The 24,717-nt window shown below is 45.6% G+C and overlaps 1 protein-coding gene across 1 annotated transcript in view; it reads right to left on the reverse strand.

Annotated features, from left to right (window-relative positions):
* Positions 1–1,309: 1,309 nt before the first annotated feature.
* The window catches only part of LOC109903783 (pleckstrin homology-like domain family B member 3), a 31,704-nt gene continuing 8,296 nt past the window's right edge, over positions 1,310–24,717 (reverse strand). Inside the window, exons 2-15 of the mRNA XM_031790819.1 lie at positions 22,533–22,681; positions 22,172–22,282; positions 21,728–21,865; positions 21,164–21,292; positions 18,954–19,136; positions 17,598–17,708; positions 15,988–16,089; positions 15,749–15,836; positions 8,659–8,836; positions 8,381–8,468; positions 6,589–6,741; positions 6,120–6,327; positions 2,977–3,062; positions 1,310–2,803 (exon numbers count right to left, since the gene is read on the reverse strand). Of these exons, the coding sequence (XP_031646679.1) occupies positions 2,669–2,803; positions 2,977–3,062; positions 6,120–6,327; positions 6,589–6,741; positions 8,381–8,468; positions 8,659–8,836; positions 15,749–15,836; positions 15,988–16,089; positions 17,598–17,708; positions 18,954–19,136; positions 21,164–21,292; positions 21,728–21,865; positions 22,172–22,282; positions 22,533–22,679 (1,857 nt within the window). The 5' untranslated portion in view covers positions 22,680–22,681 and the 3' untranslated portion in view covers positions 1,310–2,668. The remainder of the gene's footprint in view (positions 2,804–2,976; positions 3,063–6,119; positions 6,328–6,588; positions 6,742–8,380; positions 8,469–8,658; positions 8,837–15,748; positions 15,837–15,987; positions 16,090–17,597; positions 17,709–18,953; positions 19,137–21,163; positions 21,293–21,727; positions 21,866–22,171; positions 22,283–22,532; positions 22,682–24,717) is intronic.

The following is a 24,717-nucleotide window of genomic DNA, read 5'->3' on the forward strand; positions in this document are numbered from 1 at the left end:
CTGCACCAGGCTGGCAAGACTGAATCTGCAATAGGTAAGCAGCTTGGTTTGAAGAAATCAACTGTGGGAGCAATTATTAGGAAATGGAAGACATACAAGACCACTGATAATCTCCCGCGATCTGGGGCTCCACGCAAGATCTCACCCCGTGGGGTCAAAATTATCACAAGAACGGTGAGCAAAATCCCAGAACCACACGGGGGGACCTAGTGAATGACCTGCAGAGAGCTGGGACCAAAGTAACAAAGCCTACCATCAGTAACACACTACACCGCCAGGGACTCAAATCCTGCAGTGCCAGATGTGTCCCCCTGCTTAAGCCAGTACATGCCCAGGCCCGTCTGAAGTTTTCTAGAGAGCATTTGGATGATCCAGAAGAACATTGGGAGAATGTCATATGGTCAGATGAAACCAAAATAGAACTTTTTGGTAAAAACTCAACTCGTCGTGTTTGGAGGACAAAGAATGCTGAGTTGCATCCAAAGAACATCATACCTACTGTGAGGCATGGGGGTGAAAACATCATGCTCTGGGGCTGTTTTCTGCAAAGGGACCAGGACGACTGATCCGTGTAAAGGAAAGAATGAATGGGGCCATGTATCGTGAGATTTTGAGTGAAAACCTCCTTCCATCAGCAAGGGCATTGAAGATGAAACGTGGCTGGGTATTTCAGCATGAAAATGATCCGAAAGACACCGCCCGGGCAACAAAGGAGTGGCTTCGTAAGAAGCATTTCAAGGTCCTGGAGTGGCCTAGCCAGTCTCCAGATCTCAACCCCATAGAAAATCTTTGGAGGGAGTTGAAAGTCCATGTTGTCCAGCAACAGCCCCAAAACATCACTGCTCTAGAGGAGATCTGCAAGGAGGAATGGGCCAAAATACCAGCAACAGTGTGTGAAAACCTTGTGAAGAAACAGAAAACGTTGGACCTCTGTCATTGCCAACAAAGGGTACATAACAAAGTATTGAGATAAACTTTTGTTATTGACCAAATACTTATTTTCCACCATAATTTGCAAATAAATTCATTCAAAATCCTACAATGTGATTTTCTGGATTTTTTTTCTTCTCATTTTGTCTGTCATAGTTGAAGTGTACCTATGAAAATTACAGGCCTCTCTCATCTTTTTAAGTGGGAGAAAATGCACAATTGGTGGCTGACTAAATACTTTTTTGCCCCACTGTATATACAATTGTGGGTGCCAGTTTGTATAGCTCTATAGCTGTCTGGCAGGAAAGTAAAGTTAAAATACTAAAAATAAAAAGCATAATTAAAAAGTTGTTTTCAAGTAGACATTGAAGTACGCAAATCAGTAAGGGAAGGTTTTCACCAAAAGTGTATGAAAAACCTTTAATGATCATAATAATAATGACAATATTAATAATACATATTTATAAGCATATAGTATTTCTGTGTTGATATTGTAAAAAACAAACAAAAAAAACAATCCATTTTAAGACCTGAATGATCGGTCAGTGTTTTGATTGACTCTGAACAGCCCTTTTGACAGATGATAAATATACCAATGTTCAATACAGACATACATGTACAGGTAACTGCCAAAAGAATGGAAACACTTGAGTTAATGAGGGATACAAAGTATGTTGAAAGCAGGTGCTTCCACACAGGTGTGGTCCCTGAGTTAATGAAACAATTGATATCCCATCATGCTTAGGGTCATGTATAAAAATGCTGAGCTGGCCATCATTTTGTCTATTATTTTGTCTCCCATGGCTATGCCACCATAAGATGACAATGCCCCCATCCACAGGGCATGAGGGGTCACTGAATGATTTGATGAGCATTAATACGATGTAAAGCCATATGCCGTGGCCAACTCAGTCACCAGATCTCAAGCCAATTGAACACTTATGAGAGATTCTGGAGCGGCGCCTGAGACAGCGTTTTCCACCAAACAAAACACAAAATTATCAAATTTCTTATGGAAGAATGGTGTCGCATCCCCCCAATAGAATTCCAGACCATTGCAGAATCCATGCCAAGGTGCATTGAAACTGTTCTTGCTCGTGGTGGCACACTATGCTGGTGTTTCCATTATTTTGGCAGTTACCTGCATATTTCAATGGGAGCTGTAGTACTTCAATACTTTAATCTGGCCACAAGAGGGAGCTCAAACACAGCTGCTAGAGAGACACCAACCATTAAATCCTGATTTGAGACTAATAAAAAGACATCAGGTTTGTCAGTCAGTATTTCATGGTTGGCACTGACTCTAAGATGTCAAATGGTTGCTCCAGCTTGCACTTCCACGTCTTTATATTCCCATGGCCTTGTCCCTCCCCCAAATGTCTCTTGTTCCACACAGAACCTGTAACAGTCTGCCACTCAGTCCCATGTCATCAAAGCTCCTAAGAAACTATCCAGAATCAAATGTCAGTTCCTTCAGGAAGAGCTTTCCTGAACGTTATGTTCTGCTCATCACTCCTCACCTCCACCACTCATGTGACATAAAGTTCAGGCAGCAAAATGGCAGTCTTGCTGGGTCCTACACGCATTGGAGGGTGGAGGTTGAAGATTGCAGTTTTCCCCACATAATGTAAACTGCTGAAACTGTAGCCAGGTTAGCCAGGTCAGCCAGGTGAATGGAGGTTCAGTCCAAGGGGTAGGTCAGACAGACACAGGAAAGGGGACAGGTGTAAAGTCAAGGTCAGTAGCGGCTGTGCTCGTCTGTTGCTGTGACAATGACGTCCATCCAGATCCTCATGGCCTCGGCACTGGGCGCCACCAGGAAGAAGAGGCGCTCGTACGTCTTCACACAGAACGTAAGGCTGGGCCGCGGAGACTGAGAGAGAGAGAGAGCGAGAGAGTGAGATGAATGGTGGGAGAGCGATAATTCTTGGGATTTGGTTTCAAGCATTGAATGCATGAATGGATCATCTCTTTAACAGTTGTGGTGATATCATGGGCACATTGTTCCCTCTCTATGGTGACAAAATACTGTATATGAGGACTCACTGAAGTGGCTGTGCGCAGGTGGTCATAGTAGACTTCCTCTATAGCCTGGAAGTAGATCACCCCCTTCAGCTTCCTCTCATCACAGTCTGAAGGTAAACAATAGTCAATTTGAGGGAGAACGAGAGAAAGAAAGAGGGAGAGAGACAGACAGACACAAATCACATAGGCATTTAGTAGGGCTGTGGTCATTACATTTTGTCAGCTGATTATTGTCATGCAAAAGACTGCCAGTCTCACAGTAATTGACCGGCAATTAACATAAACACGTTTAGCATCTCCAGGCCTCCACGCATACAAGCCGCTGATGTGAGGCCTTTGCAACATCTACATTGAAAAAAGATTATAATAAATCAATTGAATATACACCATCACAATAAATCCATTTCAGAAGAACAGAATATGAGTTGGCCTACTGTAGGTTTTCTGGCTATGCTCAATGTCATAGGCCAGGGATACTCAACTCTTATCCTATGAGGTCCTGAGCCTGCTGGTTTTCTGTTCTACCTGATAATTAATTGCACACACCTGGTGTCCCAGGTCTAAATCAGTCCCAATTAGAGGGGAACAATGAAAAAATGCAGTGGCACTGACTTGAGTTTGAGGGCCATGGGATTTAGGCCTGTTTATTGAGCTGACAAGATATGCTTCTAAGTCTTATGCCATTATTTTATATTATAAGATTTTATAGCAAGAAGAATATAATTGAACTTATCTGAATAAAATATAAAGAATATTTTTCCCATTCCGGAGCGAGTGGGCATATGAAGTGGCTATGTTGAGCGTAAAAGTGATCATTTCGAAACAGGTCCAATATTATGCTAGATTCAGAGTTTTGCAACTTTAGTTGGGAAGCACAGCCACAGGCTGTCCAATGACACAAGCCTACCAGACGAGCTAAATAACTTCTATGCTCGCTTCGAGGCAAGTAACACTGACTCATGCATGAGAGCATCAGCTGTTCCGGACGACTGTGTGATCACACTCTACGTATCTGATGTGAGTAAGACAAAACAGGTCAATATTCACAAGGCCGCAGGGCCAGACGGATTACCAGGACGTGTACTCCAAGCATGCACTGGCCAACTGTCTGAGTCTGTAACACCAACATTTTTCAAGCAGATCACCATACTGCCTGTGCCCAAGAACACTAAGGTAACCTGCCTAAATGACTACCGACCCATAACACTCACGTCTGTAGCCATGAAGTGCTTTGAAAGGCTGGTCATGGCTCACATCAACATCCTTATCCCAGAAACCCTAGACCCACCCAAATTTGCATACCGCCCCAACAGATCCACAAATGATGCAATATCTATTGCACTCCACACTGCCCTTTCACACCTGGACAAAAGGAACACCTATGTGAGAATGCTATTAATTGACTACAGCTCAGCGTTTCATCACCATAGTGCCCTCAAAGCTTATCACTAAGCTAAGGACCCTGGGACTAAACACCTCCCTCTGCAACTGGATCCTGGACTTCCTGACGGGCCACCCTAAGGTGGTAAGGGTAGGTAACACATCTGCCACGCTGATCCTCAACATGGGGGCCCCTCAGGGGTGCGTGCTCAGCCCCCCTGACTGCATGGCCAGGCATGACTCCAACACCATCATTACATTTGCCGATGACACAACAGTGGTAGGCCTGATCACCGACAACGACGATAGAGAGGAGATCAGAGACCTGGCCGTGTGGTGCCAGGGCAACAACCTCTCCCTCAACGTGATCAAGCCAAAGGAGATGATTGTGGACTACATGAAAAGGATGACAGAGCACACCCTCATTCTCATCAACGGGGCTGTAGTGGAGTGGGTTTGAGAGCCTCAAGTTCCTTGGTGTCCACATCACTAACATTGTCAAAGCACGCCAAGACAGTCGTGAAGATGGCACGGCAATATATTTTCCCCCTCAGGAGACTGAAAAAAATTGGCATGGGTCCCCAGATCCTCAAAAAGTTCTACAGCTGCACCATCGAGAGGATCCTGACCAGTTGCATCACTGCCTGGTATGTTAACTGCTCGGCATCTGGCCGTAAGGCGCTACAGAGGGTAGTGCATACTGCCCAGTACATCACTGGGGCCAAGCTTCCTGCCATCTAGGACCTATATACTAGGCGGTGTCAGAGGAAAGACCAAACATTTTTCAAAGACACCAGTCAATCAAGTCATAGACTGTTTTCTCTGCTACCGCACAGCAAGTGGTACCGAAGCACCAAGTCTAGGACCAAAAGGCTCCTTAACAGCTTCTACCCCCAAGCCATAAAACTGCTGAACAATTAACCAAATGGCCACCGGATTATTTACATTGACACCCCCCCTCCATTTGTTTTTTACACTGCTGCTACACGCTGTTTATTCTCTATGCATAGTCACTTCACCCCTACCTACATGTACAAATTACCTCGACTAACCTGTAACCCCGCACATTGACTTGGTACCGTTACACCCTGTAATATAGCCTCCTTATTGTTATTTTATAGTGTTACTTTTTATAATTTTTTACTTTAGTTAATTTGGTAAATATTTTCTTAACTCTTTCTTGAACTGCACTGTTGGTTACGGGCTTGTAAGTAAGCATTTCACGGTAAGGTCTACACAATTTGTATTCGTCTCATGTGAAAAAGAAAGTTTGATTTGATATTGATGCATAAACTATAATATGCCTATGGATGTTTTGAACTAATCCGCACCTTAGAAAGCTGTCCATTTCCTTGTTAGGTTTTGAAAGAACAACTACAATGATCATGTTTTACACTGTTTCAAACTGCTGTTGAACTTCCTTCTTCAAATTGATCATCACAGTGAGGTTAGTTTTAAAAGCATGATGCTGTTTTGATGATAAGTGTTTGATGTGATTTTCGATGGCATTTGCCATGATGTCAGAGTGGTTAGAGGGACAATAGAGCCCTGAGTATCAGGCTGTTAGGACCTGATGGTCATTAGCAAGTTGGGTACTACCAAAGCATGTGCAGAGTGCATAACAGGAGATTACCGTGACTCAACGGTCAGGTGGAATTTTACTGCGGTCATGACTCATGACTGCCGGTGTGGCGGTAATAGGGTCACCGCAACAGCCCTAGCATTTAGGCTTATACACACCAACAACCAACACACACACAGTCTCTCTCTCTCAGCCCCCTCACCTGTGTAGTAGGCTAGCCGCCTGTGGTCCATATCGAAGAGGAACCACCTCCTCCTCCAGGTCTTTACCCGCCCGCCTCGCTTGGTCAAGAAGCCGGCACAGCGGCGCGGGGACATACGCAGGCCCATGCACCCCGCCACCCCGTGACCCAGCGACTCCACGTGGGCCCGCAGGTCAAAGTTCGCAGAGAGGAAGAGAGGTAGCGAGCGCTGAGAAGAATAATGAGTATAATGTATATCATGTCACAATAGACATGTCAAATGAAACAGGTCAACATCACAAGGTTAGTGAGAAGGAGACAGAAAGAAAGACAGATTGAGAGAGTAATAAGCAGGGGAAAAGGAGAGGTTGGAGAAAGGATGTATAACGCTATGGAGCACACAGACAGACAGACAATACAGATAGCCAGAGCAACCAGACAGACAGACAGTACAGCCAGACAGAAAGACAGAGCAGCCAGACAGACGTACCTCAGGGGAGCTGGGGACAGGACTGGTGGTTTTGGGCTTCTCCTCTGGGTCAGGGACTAGCCTGCTCTGGGACTTTACTGGTTCTGCTGCTCCTCGGCCCGCCAGCTCTCTCTGCCTCCTCTCCTCCACCACCACCACCTGCCTCCTTTCCTCCTGGATCAACACACAGGCTCCATCTCAATGATCCGTTCTGTGCATCCTATCTCCTCGTGTCCTTATCAATCATATTGGAGGAGAAGGTGACTCCCTTCAAAGACCATCAATTAGTTTTTCTTTTTTAGAAAGAGGCATACTTTTATTGACAACAGGGGGATAAGATGAAGTACAATATCTAGGCTGAGGCATACTACGTATTTATTTGGACAGTAAAGCTAAAAGTTCATTTGTCTCTATACTCCAGCATTTTTGGATTTGAGATTATATTTTTACATGAGGCAACAGTACAGAATGTCACCTTTTATTTGAGGGTATTTTCATACAATTTACCATTTAGAAATGAAAGCACTTTATGTATCTAGTCCCCCCATTTGAAGGTGTCATAAGTATTTGGACAAATTCCCTTAAAAGGTTGGCATGTTTTGGGGGTATGATCCTTGTGCACCTAACTTTCTCATTCATCATTAATTCACAATTCATTCATGATTATCCGTAATCATGGTAGCATCCACATTAATGTGGAAGTGTTCAGAAACATATTCTATTCTTATTTACAATAAAAGTGAGTCCAAAATGACACCATTCTAATGAGCGCAACATAATCTGAAACGTAACCAAAACAAACTGCAAATGCATCCAACATGTTTGTAGAGTCACAATCTTGATGTAGTCATTGTGTGCTAGGAATATTGAACCAAATACTAAACTTTTGACTACACTATAAGTGAATTTGTCAAGACACCTATGACACCTTAAAAATGGGGACACTAGACAAATAAAGTGCAGTCAATTCTAAACGGTAAAACAGATATGTATGAAAATACTCTAAAATAAAAGGTGAAATTCTGTACTGACGCCTCATATAAAACAAGTTTTTAGCTTCTAATAAATACATAGGAGAGTATGTTCGTTTTCTATGAAGTGTTCTTCTATTTCACAGTGTTTTTTCTTCTGGTGGTCATGTTAATTATCTACGGTAATCAGTAAGTGGTCACACAACAGGTTTGTGTTCATTATTAAGCAACAAACAGAAGAAAACTGACTGAAACAAGGAAGGACTACCTGAATTAACTGTCCAATAATAAACAACTTGTTTTATTTGATTTTATACCCCCTTTTTCGTGGAATCCAATTGTTAGTAGTTACTATCTTGTCTCATCCCTACAACTCCCGTACGGGCTCGGGAGAGACGAAGGTCGAAAGCAATACTTCCTCTGAAACACAACCCAACCAAGCCGCACTGCTTCTAAAACACAGCGCGCATCCAACCCGGAAGCCAGCCGCACCAATGTGTCGGAGGAAACACCGTGCACCTGGCGACCTGGTTAGCGTGCACTGCGCCCGGCCCGCCACAGGAGTCGCTAGTGTGCGATGAGACAAGGACATCCCTACCGGCCAAAACCTTCCTAACCCGGACGACGCTAGGCCAATTGTGCGTCGCCCCATGGACCTCTCGGTCATGGCCCGGCTGCGACAGAGCCTGGGCTCGAACCCAGAGTCTCTGGTGGCACAGCGCCACCCGGGAGGGCAACAAACTGTTTTTAAACGTTGTGTTACAGTGTGCCCTAATGAATATGACCTGGCACGTCTAAAGCTGTGTCTGAAGTGATTAGGGATATTAATGGTGGTGACTCACCCTCTCTTTGAGAAGCCTCTCTCTCTCCGCTTTGGCCTCCCTCAGTCTCCTCTCAATCTCCACCAGGTTTAAAAGTCCCAGATTTGGGCTGGAGGGAGAAGGAAAAATACATATTTCAGCAGAGTTACTGTCATTATTGTCCATGCACAGACTGAGAGCAGCATTTATATTTCACTTACACACACCTAGAAAACTCACCTGACCAGTCTATCCCACTCCACCTCACATCAACTACATCTCCACGCTGACCCAATTACCCAATTTCCCCCTCCACTGACCTGGCAGCACGGGAGCTACTAGCACTGTTACAGGGGGTGAGGAGATCACTGCCATTGCTGGGCCCAGGTCTGTGCCCGTTGATGTGCCCGTTGCTGTGCCCGTTGCTGTGCCGGTGGGAGGGGAGAGGGGAAGTGAAGCGCTCTGGGCTCGGACTGTCAGGTACCATTCTCACCAGCCCTGTGAAAGAGATGGAGACAGAGAGAGAGAGAGAGAAAGAGGAAGGGACACAAAAACAGTATACATAGCACGTATTATATTATATAAGAGACAGGGTAAGGAGAGCATGAGAAAAGGGGAGAGAATGGAGAGGGAGAGAGAGGATGACAGCGCACAAACACACACAGTGGGTTAGAGAGAGATCGTGGAAATGGGGTATAGGCAGCAGCGGAGCAAACAAACAGAACAGAATTTCTAAACAGCCATAGACTAGTAGCCCCACTGGCTCATCCAGTTCATACAGCTATATCCTGCTCACGGCATGGTAATAACACACAGCTACATCTGCTACTGACACGTCTTAGCAGAGACTGAAAAGGCAGAGTGAGAGAAAGAGAGAGATGGAGAGAGAAAGACAGAGAGAGAGTGAGACAGACAGAGAGAGAGAGAAGGAGAGAGGGAGAGAGAGAGAGAGAGAGAGAGAGAGAGAGAGAGAGAAAGAGAGAGAAGCAGAGAGAGATGGAGAGAGAAAGACAGAGAGAGAGTGAGACAGACAGAGAGAGAGAGATGGAGAGAGAAAGACAGAGAGAGAGTGAGACAGACAGAGAGAGAGAGAAGAGAGACAGACAGAGAGAGAGAGAGAGAGAGAGAGAGAGATAGACAGAGAGGTCAGGATCAGATGAGCTCCTGCATTTTTCAGCATTTTCTTTAAAAAAGGTAGATTAGGAGTTAGATAAACTTGGATTTTTTGTCAGGAACACATACTGGATTCTACCCTCTACAACATAACCCCCACTTCAAATCAAAACTTAAAACCTACAACCTGATTTTGGACGGAATTACGGAATCACCTGGAAGGTTCACAACTACCACGATTTATTTCTCTATACAGCAAATTCTCTGGAAAACAACAGAAACCTGAAAACACCATCCAACCTGGAACTGAGTGAGTAATGCTTAGTCTGAAACTATATTTTAAAAGCCAAAAGCCAAGAAGAAAAATACACAACATTACTTTATAAGGACTGAATTCTAACATAATTCTGCCAAGCTTGATACAGCTTCAACTAGCACTGACGTGTCAAGTGAGAGGTGTCAAAGCCCATTAGCCCAACAATGGCAGGAGAGTCACACAGTCTACCCCAACCAAATGGAGAGGCCCCGCTGTTCAGAGGTAATTAAAATACAGTACCCTTTGCATGTAAAGAATGATAAGTCAAGAAAAGATTACAAAATGAAGCTCCTTAAGGAAAATCAAGAGACACTTTTTGCTGACTATTACAAAAATGGGAACATCAGCAACCTTATCTTCCACACAAACCATCCCCTGGCATGGCACAGTGCTATATTAGCACACTACCCCTTTGTTACGAGAGGGGGGATTAACGAGGGGTGGAAACTCAGAATACTTGATAATGAGGACTCTGAGTCAAGTAATATAAATATCTATAAGTCCGGAACAGTAATGGTACAGGGTAACCCCAAACAGTTTCAGCTGGACTTTCACCTAATCAAAGAATTAGCCCAGCAGGAGAAGCTCTCCCTTGATAAAGATACCCCCACACCGAGCGGGTCAGACCAGACCTCTTCATTATGTAACCCCACAGACGAGCAACCCCCAGCAGAGAGTCAACCTCCCAGCACAGATTACCACTCCCTCATTGAAATGAAGGACAAATTCACCCAGCTGGAGATAAGGCAGGTGGAGCTGGAACAGCAGGTAATTACACTTCAGTCAGCACAGACCCAGACAACAGTCCAGCACAACAACAGCCCCTTAACCAGACCCGGAGAGCTGGAGGTGGACAGAGACATATCTGCACTTTGGACAGTGGTGAGACAAATACAACAGGAGAAAGAGGAGCAGAACAGAGCACTAGAGGAGAGTGTCAGACTGCTGGTGGAGGAGAGGTTGAGGGGGATGGAGGAGAGGGTGAGGGGGATGGAGGAGAGGTTGAGGGGGACGGCGTGCGACAGAGAACAACCCACTAGAGAGGTGGCCACCCCCACAGAGAAGCCAGCAGAACAGCCCACCTCAGCACCCAACAAAAGTCTCGACACCACAGCAGAACAGTCCACACCAGACCCTGACCATAGAGTCGACATCACAGCAGAACAGACAAATGAAGAACCCCAAGCCCAGCGGCTCTCACCCCCTCTGAGCACCCCCCCTGTCAGCCTGCCTGATAGCCCTTCTGACAACCCCCCCACACCCACTGAGGACAAACACAAGACACAGATTGTACTACTTATGGACTCAAATGGGAAATATATAGAAGAAAAAATACTTTTTCCCAAACACAGTGTGTCTAAACTCTGGTGTCCAAACACCCAGCGCGCCCTAGACCTTCTGTCTGAGGCCAAACTAGGCTCACCCAGCCACATAATAATACACACAGGCACAAACGACCTGAGAGCACAGCAAGAAAGAGTGGCCACAGCACTGAAGGGAGTGATTGAAAAGGCTTCTTCTACTTTCCCCAACGCACAAGTGGTTATCTCCACCCTGCTACCACGAAAAGACTTCCACCCTGCCACAATACAGCGGGTAAACGCAAGTATTTCCCGTGACTGTGCCTCAAAACCAAACGTTTTCCTGGCCCACCACTCCACCCTGGACTTGAACAGCCTCTATGACCAGGTCCACCTCTACAAGGCAGCAGTGCCCACCTTTACCCGAACTCTAAAGGACATCGCTCTCAAACGTATCCCCAACACTTCACACAGGAGCAACAGGTCAATAGACACCCCACCCAGACCAGCGAGACACCCTCCCAGACCTGCAGGACCCCCCCCCTGGACCTACACATAGAGGACCCACGCCAATAGGAATTATATCCAGACCACCGCACACCCAGACACATCCACACCCCCACCCCAACCATTCAACACCCCCCCCACGTCAACCATTCCCACACCCCATTTAGGCCCCCTCAGATCAGACCTATGCCACTCCTGCCCACCCCATGCACCCCACCCCCGCAAAGAGGGCCTCAACATGGAAGCCACACATACGCCCAGGTAGTGAGTGGGCAAACAGTCCCAACCCCCACTCTCACACTCGCCCAAGCCAATGGCATGTACCAGATGCTCAGCAGGCTCTGCTCACACTTACTGGCCTGAGGCCAAACCACGACCAACAACATTGGACACTCTATGGAACAAAAAGCATTCACTATATCATCCTGGAATATCCAAGGCCTGAGGTCATCTGCCTTTGGCCTGAAGAGCAGAAACCCGGACTTCACCAAAGAAATCGGTAATACAGACATTGTCATCCTGCAAGAAACCTGGTATAGAGGAGACAGACCCACTGGTTTCCCTCTAGGTTACAGAGAGCTGGTAGTCCCATCCACCAAACTACCAGGTGTGAAACAGGGAAGGGACTCAGGGGGTATGCTAATTTGGTATAGAGCAGACCTAACTCACTCCATTAAATTAATCAAAACAGGAACATTTTACATTTGGCTAGAAATTCAAAAGGAAATTATCCTAACAGAGAAAAATGTCCTCCTGTGTGCTACCTATATCCCCCCACTAGAATCCCCATATTTTAATGAAGACAGCTTCTCCACCCTGGAGGGGGAAATCAATCATTTCCAGGCCCAGGGACATGTACTAGTCTGTGGCGACCTAAATGTCAGAACCGGACAAGAACCTGACACCCTCAGCACACAGGGGGACAAACACCTGCCTGGAGGTGACAGCATTCCCTCCCACATATGCCCCCCTAGGCACAACTATGACAACATAACCAACAAAAACGGGTCACAACTCCTGCAGCTCTGTCGCACGCTGGGTATGTACATAGTCAATGGTAGGCTTCGAGGGGACTCCTATGGTAGGTACACCTATAGCTCATCTCTTGGCAGTAGTACTGTAGACTACTTTATCACTGACCTCAACCCAGAGTCTCTCAGAGCGTTCACAGTCAGCCCACTGACACCCCTATCAGACCACGGCAAAATCACAGTCTACTTAAACAGAGCAATACTCAATCATGAGGCATCAAAGCCAAAGGAACTGAGTAACATTAAGAAATGCTATAGATGGAAGGAATGCAGTTTGGAAACCTACCAAAAAACAATTAGGCAACAACAAATTCAATCCCCTTTAGACAATTTCCTGGGTAAAACGTTCCACTGTAATAGTGAAGGTGTAAACTTAGCAGTAGAAAACCTTAACAGTATATTTGACAACAATGACAAATGGTTTGATGAAGAATGCAAAAATCTAAGAAAGAAATTGAGAAACCTGTCCAACCAAAAACATAGAGACCCGGAAAACCTGAGTCTACGCCTTCACTATGGTGAATCACTAAAACAATACAGAAATACACTACGGAAAAAGAAGGAACAGCATGTCAGAAATCAGCTCAATGTAATTGAAGAATCCATAGACTCTAACCACTTCTGGGAAAATTGGAAAACACTAAACAAACAACAACACGAAGAATTATCTATCCAAAATGGAGATGTATGGGTAAACCACTTCTCCAATCTTTTTGGCTCTATAACAAAGAATAAAGAGCAAAAACATATACATGATCAAATACAGATCTTAGAATCAACTATTAAAGACTATGATCAAATATACAGACAATATACAGACAACAAACAACAAATTCCAATTGGCTATACTAAAACTCTTTAACATCATCCTTAGCTCTGGCATCTTCCCCAATATTTGGAACCAAGGACTGATCACCCCAATCCACAAAAATTGAGACAAATTTGACCCCAATAACTACCGTGGAATATGCGTCAACAGTAACCTTGGGAAAATCCTCTGCATTATCATTAACAGCAGACTCGTACACTTCCTCAATGAAAACAATGTACTGAGCAAATGTGAAATTGGCTTTTTACCAAATTACCGTACAACAGACCATGTATTCACCCTGCACACCCTAATTGACAACCAAACAAACCAAAACAAAGGCAAAGTCTTCTCATGCTTTGTTGATTTCAAAAAAGCCTTCGACTCAATTTGGCATGAGGGTCTGCTATACAAACTGATGGAAAGTGGTGTTGGGGGTAAAACATACGACATCATAAAATCCATGTACACAAACAACAAGTGTGCGGTTAAAATTGGCAAAAAACACACACATTTCTTCACACAGGGTCGTGGGGTTAGACAGGGATGCAGCTTAAGCCCCACCCTCTTCAACATATATATCAATGAACTGGCGCGGGCACTAGAAAAGTCTGCAGCACCCGGCCTCACCCTACTAGAATCCGAAGTCAAATGTCTGCTGTTTGCTGATGATCTGGTACTTCTGTCACCAACCAAGGAGGGCCTACAGCAGCACCTAGATCTTATGCACAGATTCTGTCAGACCTGGGCCCTGACAGTAAATCTCAGTAAGACCAAAATAATGGTGTTCCAAAAAAGGTCCAGTCACCAGGACAACAAATACAAATTCCATCTAGACACTGTTGCCCTAGAGCACACAAAAAACTATACATACCTTGGCCTAAACATCAGCATCACAGGTAACTTCCACAAAGCTGTGAACGATCTGAGAGACAAGGCAAGAAGGGCATTCTATGCCATCAAAAGGAACATATATTTCAACATACGAATTAGGATCTGGCTAAAAAATACTGGAATCAGTCATAGAGCCCATTGCCCTTTATGGTTGTGAGGTCTGGGTCTGCTCACCAACCAAGACTTCACAAAATGGGACAAACACCAAATTGAGACTCTGCACGCAGAATTCTGCAAAAATATCCTCCGTGTACAATGTAGAACACCAAATAATGCATGCAAAGCAGAATTAGGCCGATACCCACTAATTATCCAAATCCAGAAAAGAGCTGTTCAATTCTATAACCACCTAAAAGGAAGCGATTCCCAAACCTTCCACAACAAAGCCATCACCTACAGAGAGATGAACCTGGAGAAGAGTCCCCTAAGCAAGCTGGTCCTGGGGCTCTGTTCACAAACACACCCTACAGAGTCCCAGGACAGCAGCACAATTAGACCCAACCAAATCATGAGAAAACAAAAAGATAATTACTTGACACATTGGAAAGAATTAACAAAAAAAACAGAGCAAACTAGAATGCTATTTGGCCCTACACAGAGAGTACACAGCGGCAGAATACCTGACCACTGTGACTGACCCAAAATTAAGGAAAGCTTTGACTATGTACAGACTCAGCGAGCATAGCCTTGCTATTGAGAAAGGCCGCCGTAGGCAGACATGGCTCTCAAGAGAAGACAGGCTATATGCTCACTGCCCACAAAATGAGGTGGAAACTGAGCTGCACTTCCTAACCTCCTGCCCAATGTATGACCATATTAGAGAGACATATTTCCTTCAGATTACACAGATCCACAAAGAATTCGAAAACAAATCCAATTTTGAAAAACTCCCATATCTACTGGGTGAAATTCCACAGTGTGCCATCAAAGCAGCAATATTTGTGACCTGTTGCCACGAGAAAAGGGCAACCAGTGAAGAACACACACCATTGTAAATACAACGCATATCTATGCTTATTTATTTTATCTTGTGTCTCTTACCATTTGTACATTGTTAAAACACTGTATATATATATATATATATTATGACATTTGTAATGTCTTTATTGTTTTGAAACTTCTGTATGTGTGATGTCTACTGTTAATTTTTATTGTTTATTTCACTTTATATATTATCTACCTCACTTGCTTTGGCAATGTTAACACATGTTTCCCATGCCAATAAAGCCCTTGAATTGAATTGAATTGAATTGAGAAGGAGAGAGGGAGAGAGAGAGAGGAGAGAGAAGCAGAGAGAGAGAGATGGGGTAGAACTAAACAAATAGACAGACAAAGACAGAGGATCAAATAGAAAGAGAAAGCAAATATGTAAAAATGCTCTGAAGTAAAGCAAATAAAAAAGACAAAGGAATTCATAATTAAACACCCATCATAGCTCACCTTGCGCCGAGACCGGCCTATCGGCGAGCTTATTGTTGCGGTGCGAGCTCCGTCTCCGGGGTAAACTGGCAGATTCTTTGGCTTGTTCCTGAAGTTAGGGAATAACACTGTGAGTTTGTGTTTCAGTACATTACTGGGAGTAAAAAAACAAGTGAATAAAATCAGTGTTTATGTACAGTATGTGTCACATACAACTGGAAAACATGACCCGTGTCAGTGGTAATGGCCCGGCAACACACCTGAGGTGATTTGTGAATGGTCAGCGGCGAGAGTGACATCATGCAAGGGACCGAGCTGGGGATGTTGGACCAATCAGCGAGTGGCTTCTTCTCTTTCAAGACCTGATAAGAGATGGGAGTATGACCGTTATATAACCGGTTATGGCATAAACTCAGCCGTGAAGAGGAGAGTGAAAAAATAGACAAGTGAATGTTGTTGTTATAACCTAGACATGTCAGTTAGGTAGGACAGGCCGTCAGTCATAAGACCTGGATGACCACACGACACACTAAGACGGTTGTGTCAACATTTAGCCATGACACATCATGAAATGACATAGTAGGAGTGTAACAGGTAGTAAAAGACATTCTGCAACTCACTGAGAATGGAAAACGCAGGCCAGCTCTCAGGCACCACTGTAATGAGTTAAAACATTATCTCCCTCTCACTATATCTCGGTTGCCCTCCCACCCCTTCTCCCTGACTCACAGACGCATAAGCAATTCGGAAGCGGCATGCATTCTCTGTTAACCCGTCTCAGTCTCTCTCTCTCTCGATCTCTCGTGTCTGGATGAGCAATGAAATCAATTTCTCTCTGCCAAAAACAGTTCCATGTCTTCTCATTAGTGACTCCTACCCATATGACTACCCCAGCATGTCATACAAAGTCATATTGTATTCAGACACAGTTGTACAGAAACACATTGTCTGTCCCTCCTTTCTCCCCCTATCTGCCACTCCCTTGTACACTCCCTCTCTCGTCCTACTATTAACTGACACACTTAGCCTGTATTAAATCCCATTTCTGATTAACGCAATCTAAAGACACTTGAAGCATGCATATTTGATTTGTCGTGTCTCTCCACTTACCGGTGTTGCAGCAACGCTTTTAAGTTCTCTCAGCTTATCTTCACTCATTCCCTTCTCTCTCTCCCTCACAGTCACCCTCCCCTGTTCTGCTTTTCTCTTCCCTGTTTCTTCCTTCCCTCCCTCCCTCTCTTTCTTCAGTCATGCCTCTTTCTCTCTCTCACTCTCTAAGCTCAGTTGTACTCTTTCCCTGTCTCTAACTAGTCTCCTCCCCCTTTTCAACTCCCCCTGTCATAATTCTAATCAAAGGCATGCCATTGGTTCAACAACAAACCATATCACTGTCCAAGCAGGGAGTTGACAAATCACACGCTTTGGCAATTCAGACAACCATTATGAATATTGAATAAAAACACTGGCAACAACGGACATTCTTATCTAGCTTCCAAGCACTTAATTTACATGTTACATTGTAGTCATTTAGCATACGCAGTTTGTGCATTCATCTTAAGATAGCTAGGTGGTACAACCACATATCACAGGCATAGAAAGTACATTTTTTCCTCAATAAAGTAGCTATCAGTAGACCAGTAGGGTGACATGAGAGAACTTGGGAAGGTTGAAAACTAGGCGGGCGGCAGTGTTCTGGATAAGTTGCAGGGGTTTGATGGCACAAGCAGGGACAATCATTGAATGTATCATATTTATCATACTTGAACCACCGGGAATATACGACATCATCCTAATTTCCCTGACAAATAATCAATAAATAAAGTTGAAGTTCTGACATTTGCTGATCATCAGCCTCTGTTCCCTTCATTACCCTTTGAGTGGTGTGGAGCAATTCTCTCCTCTCCTTCTTGAAGGCATTCATCTCTCTGTCCTTCTCTCGCTCCATCTCCTTCAACTGCTTCTCAAGCTGCTGGACTCGCTCCTGAAGAAAGCAATGAATAAAGAAAAGAAATCGACAAATGAAACGGCAGACACTTTAATATTAAACACCGCGTCATTCTGTCTCCTGTCATTCATGTTCTGTACGTCCAGTGGCATGTTAGCCAGACGGTGTTGTTGTTAGCATTATAGAGTTGTTGTGTTAAATGTGCACAGCATCTTATCTGTTATGTCTCACGACTTGTGTCAATAGTCAGTTACTCTAGGTGTGTTCAACGGCACACCTTCCAACATTGGAGTTATGAGAGGAGATGAGGGACGAATGACAGAGGAGAGGAGTGGGAGATGACAGGGAATAAAGAATTAGTGATGTCAGCTCAGCACAGTTAATATGTCAGAGAGGAGGAGATAGAGACAGAGAGAGAGAGAGGGGTATAGAGATGAGCTGTCAACCCAAGCAAGGCCACAGTGCAGCTGAATCAACTCTCTCCCACTCTCTCTCTCTCCTCCCCTCTTTTCATCACTATTACTTGTTTCATATCTCTCTCTCTCTCTCTCTCTCTCTCTCTACTTTTCCACCTCATCACATGATTTCCTAAGTTTATCCTCTTTCTTTCTTCTCGCTCCCTCACGATACAATCCTTCCTTTTATCCTTCAACCCCTCCCCACCACTCTCACCATACCCCTTTTTACCATCTCTCTCCATTCTCTACTTTTAGTCCCTCTCCTTTCCTCATACATTTCCTCAATTGACGAGCTCTCCCTTCATCTATACATCTTTCTCCACTTTCCCTCCCTCCCAAAGTGGCCTCTGATGCAATTGCCTAACTTGTTTGTGCAGTCATGTGACAGTGGAGGGTGATACCGTAGAGTGTGAGGAGAAGGGAGAGTTCACGCTCATGTCTCAGTTTAAGAAGAGGAGGTTGGGGGGCGGGGGGTTACATGTAAGGAGCATTTTCCAAACAGAGAGTGACTACTGTTGGGGTGGGGGGGTTACATGTGAGGAGCAGTTTCCAAACAGAGAGTGACTACTGTTGGGGGGGTGGGGGGGGTTACATGTGAGGAGCAGTTTCCAAACAGAGAGTGACTACTGTTGGGGGGGGGGGGGGTTACATGTGATGAGCAGTTTCCAAACAGAGAGTGACTACCGTTGGGGGGGAGAGGAAGGGGGCATTTAGAGAGAGTCTGTGGTGGGGGATAAGCTTCTAACCAAACTAGTAGAACCAGCTTGAACGTGTGAGATTCTCTGAAATGTTGTCGTCTTCTTATTTGTCGACCCTGGCTTACCTGCGCTGAGTTGACAGCATTCTTTTGGCATGAGATCTCCTTCTCTTTATCTTCCTCGTTCCCTCTCTCCTTCTCTTCCATCTTTCCTTCGCTCTCCTCCTCCTCTATTCCGGCCTCGCTCTCCAGGACACGGAATTCCCAGTCCTCAAACACTCGGCCGGCTGCATCCACCATCTCTTTCTCCTGGAAGAGAGAGAGAGAGAGGGATGGAGTGGAAGAGAGAGAGAGGGACGGAGGGGAAGAGAGAGAGGGACGGAGGGGAAGAGAGAAAGAGAGAGAGGGACGGAGGGGAAGATAGAAAGAGAGGGACGGAGGGGAAGATAGAAAGAGAGGGACGGAGGGGAAGAGAGAGGGATGGAGGAGAAGAGAGAGAGAGAGGAACGGAGGGGAAGAGAGAGAGAGGAACGGAGGGGAAGAGAGAGAGAGGGACGGAGGGGAAGAGAGAGAGAGGGACGGAGGGGAAGAGAGAGAGAGGGACGGAGGGGAAGAGAGAAAGAGAGAGAGGGACGGAGGGGAAGAGAGAAAGAGAGGGACGGAGGGGAAGATAGAAAGAGAGGGACGGAGGGGAAGATAGAAAGAGAGGGACGGAGGGGAAGAGAGAGGGACGGAGGAGAAGAGAGAGAGAGAGGAACGGAGGGGAAGAGAGAGAGAGGAACGGAGGGGAAGAGAGAGAGAGGGACGGAGGGGAAGAGAGAGAGAGGGACGGAGGGGAAGAGAGAGAGAGGGACGGAGGGGAAGAGACAGAGAGAGGGACGGAGGGGAAGAGAGAGAGAGGGACGGAGGGGAAGAGACAGAGAGAGGAACGGAGGGGAAGAGAGAGAGAGGGACGGAGGGGAAGAGAGAGAGAGGGACGGAGGGGAAGAGAGAGAGAGAGGAACGGAGGGGAAGAGACAGAGAGAGGGACGGAGGGGAAGAGAGAGAGAGAGGAACGGAGGGGAAGAGAGAGAGAGGAACGGAGGGGAAGAGAGAGAGAGAGGGACGGAGGGGAAGAGAGAGAGAGAGGGGCAGAGGGGAAGAGACAGAGAGAGGGACGGAGGGGAAGAGAGAGAGAGAGGAACAGAGGGGAAGAGAGAGAGAGAGGAACGGAGGGGAAGAGAGAGAGAGGGACGGAGGGGAAGAGAGAGAGAGGGACGGAGGGGAAGAGAGAGAGAGAGGGGCGGAGGGGAAGAGACAGAGAGAGGGACGGAGGGGAAGAAAGAGAGAGCGGGATGGAGGGAGAGAGAGAGATGGAGGGAAAGAGAGATGGAACAGAGAGAGATGGAGGGAAAAAGAGAGTGTGATGGAGGGATGCAGAGAAAGTGATGAAAGAAAGATGCAAAAGGAGAGGAACAGACAGAAAATGGAAGAAAGCTGTTGATTAGTACAGAAAGAGCCTGTGGCTTAGAACACTAAACCAAAAAACAACTGGTCGGACCACTCCATTCAAGACCATTAAACCAAGTCGTAGCTCTCAAGCTTGTGTCCCAAAGGCCATCCTATTCTATATATAGTACACTACTTTTGACCAGGCCCCATTGGGCTCTTGTTAAAAGTAGTGCACTATATAGGGAATAGGGTGCCATGTGGGACACATGCACTGTCATCAGAATGACACGCCATGTCAGTGTCACTGCCAAAACGCACAACGAACCCTTTGTCTGCCTGCCTGCATGTCTGTCTCAGATACCTCTATGACACTTTGACCTATCAGGTAGAAGAGGTACTACAAAGATAACTAGTACCGCCGACAAGAAAGAACATGCAATCCTTTATAACAATGACCAGAGAGGCTAGAATTAGAACACATGATGTGAAATGAGTTCTAACCAGAGGCAGTGTGAAACCATGCTGTCACTAGCACCTGAATTCAACTGTATATGAGGCTAGACCAAAAGCTAGCTCTCCACTGCACAAAGTTGACTTCACTTCAGGTTTCAGGGCGGGTGATGTCACTCTGCTAGGCTACCTGTGAACTACCCTAACTACATCTAGACAGACAAACAGGTAGAAGACGCAGTGCATTCTCTTTTACACGCGGTCTAGTGGCAAGGCATGAAATCAGTTAGCTGGGTACTATTGATAAGGTACCGAACGGAAGAAAACGGCCTGAAACAGGTAGGGACAACCTGGACTTAAAGAAGCTCTTTTTGTTTTGCAAAACGTTTTAAAACATTGCGTGCCTTAATGAATACTACCCCAGTCATTGGACTGTTCCTGGATCAGTAAATCACCTGTTGTAGTTGGATCAGTAGCTGCTCTCTCTGGCCCTCTGGCTGACTGGGAAGCAGTGCCTCCTTCTCCTCCAACCTACTCCTCAGCTCCTCAACCCGGGCCCTCTCCAACTCCAGACTGGCTCGCTCCTACACAGAGAGAGAGAGAAAAAAAGAAAGAAAGAAAGAAAGAGAGAGAGACAGAGAGAGAGAGAGAGAGACAGAGAGAAAGAGAGACAGAGAGAAAGAGAGAGAGAATAGGAGGATGAGGGATGAGAGAGGGAACAGTCATCCCTTTATATAAAGATCCATCTGTTTGTCAGCTCATTCCACTATCACATAGCTTAGGCCTATAGTGTCACATGAAGTGACTCAGTGTCTACCTCACTGCTATAGCTACTCATGTACAGGCCATATCACTCTCCGGTCCCAAACCATGAGATTCAAACATACCGCCTGAAGACAGGATGCTTTGGATGGTATTGAATGGAGCTCTGTCTGTGCACCGCTAACCGTCCATCCGTCAGTCCGTCTGCGTCTGTCTGTCTTTCTCCTTATGCTCCTTGTGTGTACAGCACTACTGACCTTCTGTCTGTCCGTCTGTCTGTGTGTCTCTTCCTGCCCGCCTTCCTCCTGCAGTGTCTGTAGATACAGAGTGTGTCTGCGCAGCTCGTTCCTCTCCTCCTGCAGCTCACCCTCCAACAGGGCTATCTCCAGCTGCAGCTGGAGTGGCAGACAGGAGAGAGAGAGAGAGAGAGAGAGAGAGAGAGAGAGAGAGAGAGAGAGACAGAGAGAGAGACAGAGAGAGAGAGAGAGAGATGTTCAGTCCCACAATGAAGAATGCAGAATGTGCCTTTGAAGGAGACATTACAAAAAAGGAGTTGGTTTGTTGTGAACAGTTCCAGAATCAGACTTCATCAGATACATTTACTGAACAGCCACCACTCTCCATAGAAATGGTTTGATATGAGACACAATCAGGCTCTTGAGGGTTTAACTTGTTCATTCATTAATCCATCAGTGTCTCACCTCTATCTTTAGCTCCTCCCTCTGCTGGTCAATCTCTGTGATTCGCTGTTGCAGCATGGAGGGCAACGGTAGGATCCTCTGTGACCGCGCCTCTAAACGTTTGGCTGGAGACTGAGAGGTAGAGAAGAGACACACAGACGATTGAAAAGAGACTATTCAACCTGGATCAAAAAGTCATTCCGATGGCTCAGTTGGTTAGAGTGCGATGACTGTGGCACCAAAGTTACTGGTTCAATTCCAGCGTTGGACACATACACTGATGTGTACGTTGAGTCGCTTTGGCTAGCAGCGTCTGACTCTGACCACATTACCAGTGTAAACAACCAACCGCCTGATGCTAGTTAACGTGAGTCCTCCTTACCCTCTCGCTCTCTGTGCTGCTGCTCTCTGTGTCTGACTCCACCCCTGAAGAGGCGGGGCTTTGCCCTCCAGCCAATCGTGCGACCCACGGCGGCCGCAAGCCCTGCTCCCATCGGCTCCTTGGGGTGTCCGTATTGTGGAGGGGCATTTCTGTAGGATAGAAAGAGATGGAAGGTGGGATGATGAGTGGTACCGTATAGGATCCGGGATCCTTAACCTTGAACAGCACCCTTACCTTGCCAATTTTAAATGTGAGTTGGAACGTCCCAAGGACCCTGAATGTAGTGGCAATTCAATACACTGCATGGTTAAGAGATAAATCACAGAAGTGATACTACTTCTACACTATGAGCAGTACACCAGTGTGTCAGCAGCACTAAGCACTTTAAAGCAGAATATCCCCCTGACTTCCAGAAAAGTTGTTACTGGAGAAAACACCCTGGAAGAAGCAATAGTGAAAGAGAGGAGAGAACGCAGGATGTGAGAAGGTGGTTTGGCATTGTATTTCAGGACAAGGACTGTTAGCACAAGGCTTTTGCTGTATGGACAGAGGGTACTGTACAGTAAACAATGGCGATTCACCTCCCAGCTTTGGAAGTGCATTGTGGAGAAGCATGGCACACAAATTTGAGTCAGTGCAATGATGTGGTCTTACAATAACCATACACAGATATACAGTGGGGCAAAAAAGTATTTAGTCAGCCACCAATTGTGCAAGTTCTCCCACTTAAAAAGATGAGAGAGGCCTGTAATTTTCATCATAGGTACACTTCAACTATGACAGACAAAAGGAGAAAACAAATCCTGAAAATCACATTGTAGGATTTTTAATTAATTAATTTGCAAATTATGGTGGAAAATAAGTATTTGGTCAATAACAAAAGTTTATCTCAATACTTTGTTATATACCCTTTGTTGGCAATGACAGAGGTCAAATGTTTTCTGTATGTCTTCACAAGGTTTTCACACACTGTTGCTGGTATTTTGGCCCATTCCTCCATTGCAGATCTCCTCTAGAGCAGTGATGTTTTGGGGCTGTTGCTGGGCAACACAGACTTTCAACTCCCTCCATAGATTTTCTATGAGGTTGAGATCTGGAGACTGGCTAGGCCACTCCAGGACCTTGAAATGCTTCTTACGAAGCCACTCCTTCGTTGCCCGGGCGGTGTGTTTGGGATCATTGTCATGCTGAAAGACCCAGCCACGTTTCATCTTCAATGCCCTTGCTGATGGAACAAGGTTTTCACTCAAAATCTCACGATACATGGCCCCATTCATTCTTTCCTTTGCACGGATCAGTCGTCCTGGTCCCTTTGCAGAAAAACAGCCCCAGAGCATGATGTTTCCACCCCCATGCTTCACAGTAAGTATGGTGTTCTTTGGATGCAACTCAGCATTCTTTGTCCTCCAAACACGACGAGTTGAGTTTTTACCAAATTTATATTTTGGTTTCATCTGACCATATGACATTCTCCCAATCTTCTTCTGGATCATCCAAATGCTCTCTAGCAAACTTCAGACGGGCCTGGACATGTACTGGCTTAAGCAGGGGGACACGTCTGGCACTGCAGGATTTGAGTCCCTGGCGGCGTAGTGTGTTACTGATGGTAGGCTTTGTTACTTTGGTCCCAGCTCTCTGCAGGTCATTCACTAGGTCTCCCCGTGTGGTTCTGGGATTTTTGCTCACCGTTCTTGTGATCATTTTGACCCCACGGGGTGAGATCTTGCGTGGAGCCCCAGATCGAAGGAGATTATCAGTGGTCTTGTATGTCTTCCATTTCCTAATAATTGCTCCCACAGTTGATTTCTTCAAACCAAGCTGCTTACCTATTGCAGATTCAGGCTTCCCAGCCTGGTGCGGCTCTACAATTTTGTTTCTGGTGTCCTTTGACAGCTCTTTAGTCTTGGCCATAGTGGAGTTTGGAGTGTGACTATTTGAGGTTGTGGACAGGTGTCTTTTATACTGATAACAAGTTCAAACAGGTGCCATTAATACAGGTAACGAGTGGAGGACAGAGGAGCCTCTGAGGAGAAGAAGTTACAGGTCTGTGAGAGCCAGAAATCTTGCTTGTTTGTAGGTGACCAAATACTTATTTTCCACCATAATTTGCAAATAAATACATTCAAAAATCCTACAATGTGATTTTCTGGATTTTATTTTCTCATTTTGTCTGTCATAGTTGAAG

This window comes from Oncorhynchus kisutch, linkage group LG2, assembly GCF_002021735.2.
Source record: "Oncorhynchus kisutch isolate 150728-3 linkage group LG2, Okis_V2, whole genome shotgun sequence".
Classification (NCBI taxonomy): Eukaryota; Metazoa; Chordata; class Actinopteri; order Salmoniformes; family Salmonidae; genus Oncorhynchus; species Oncorhynchus kisutch.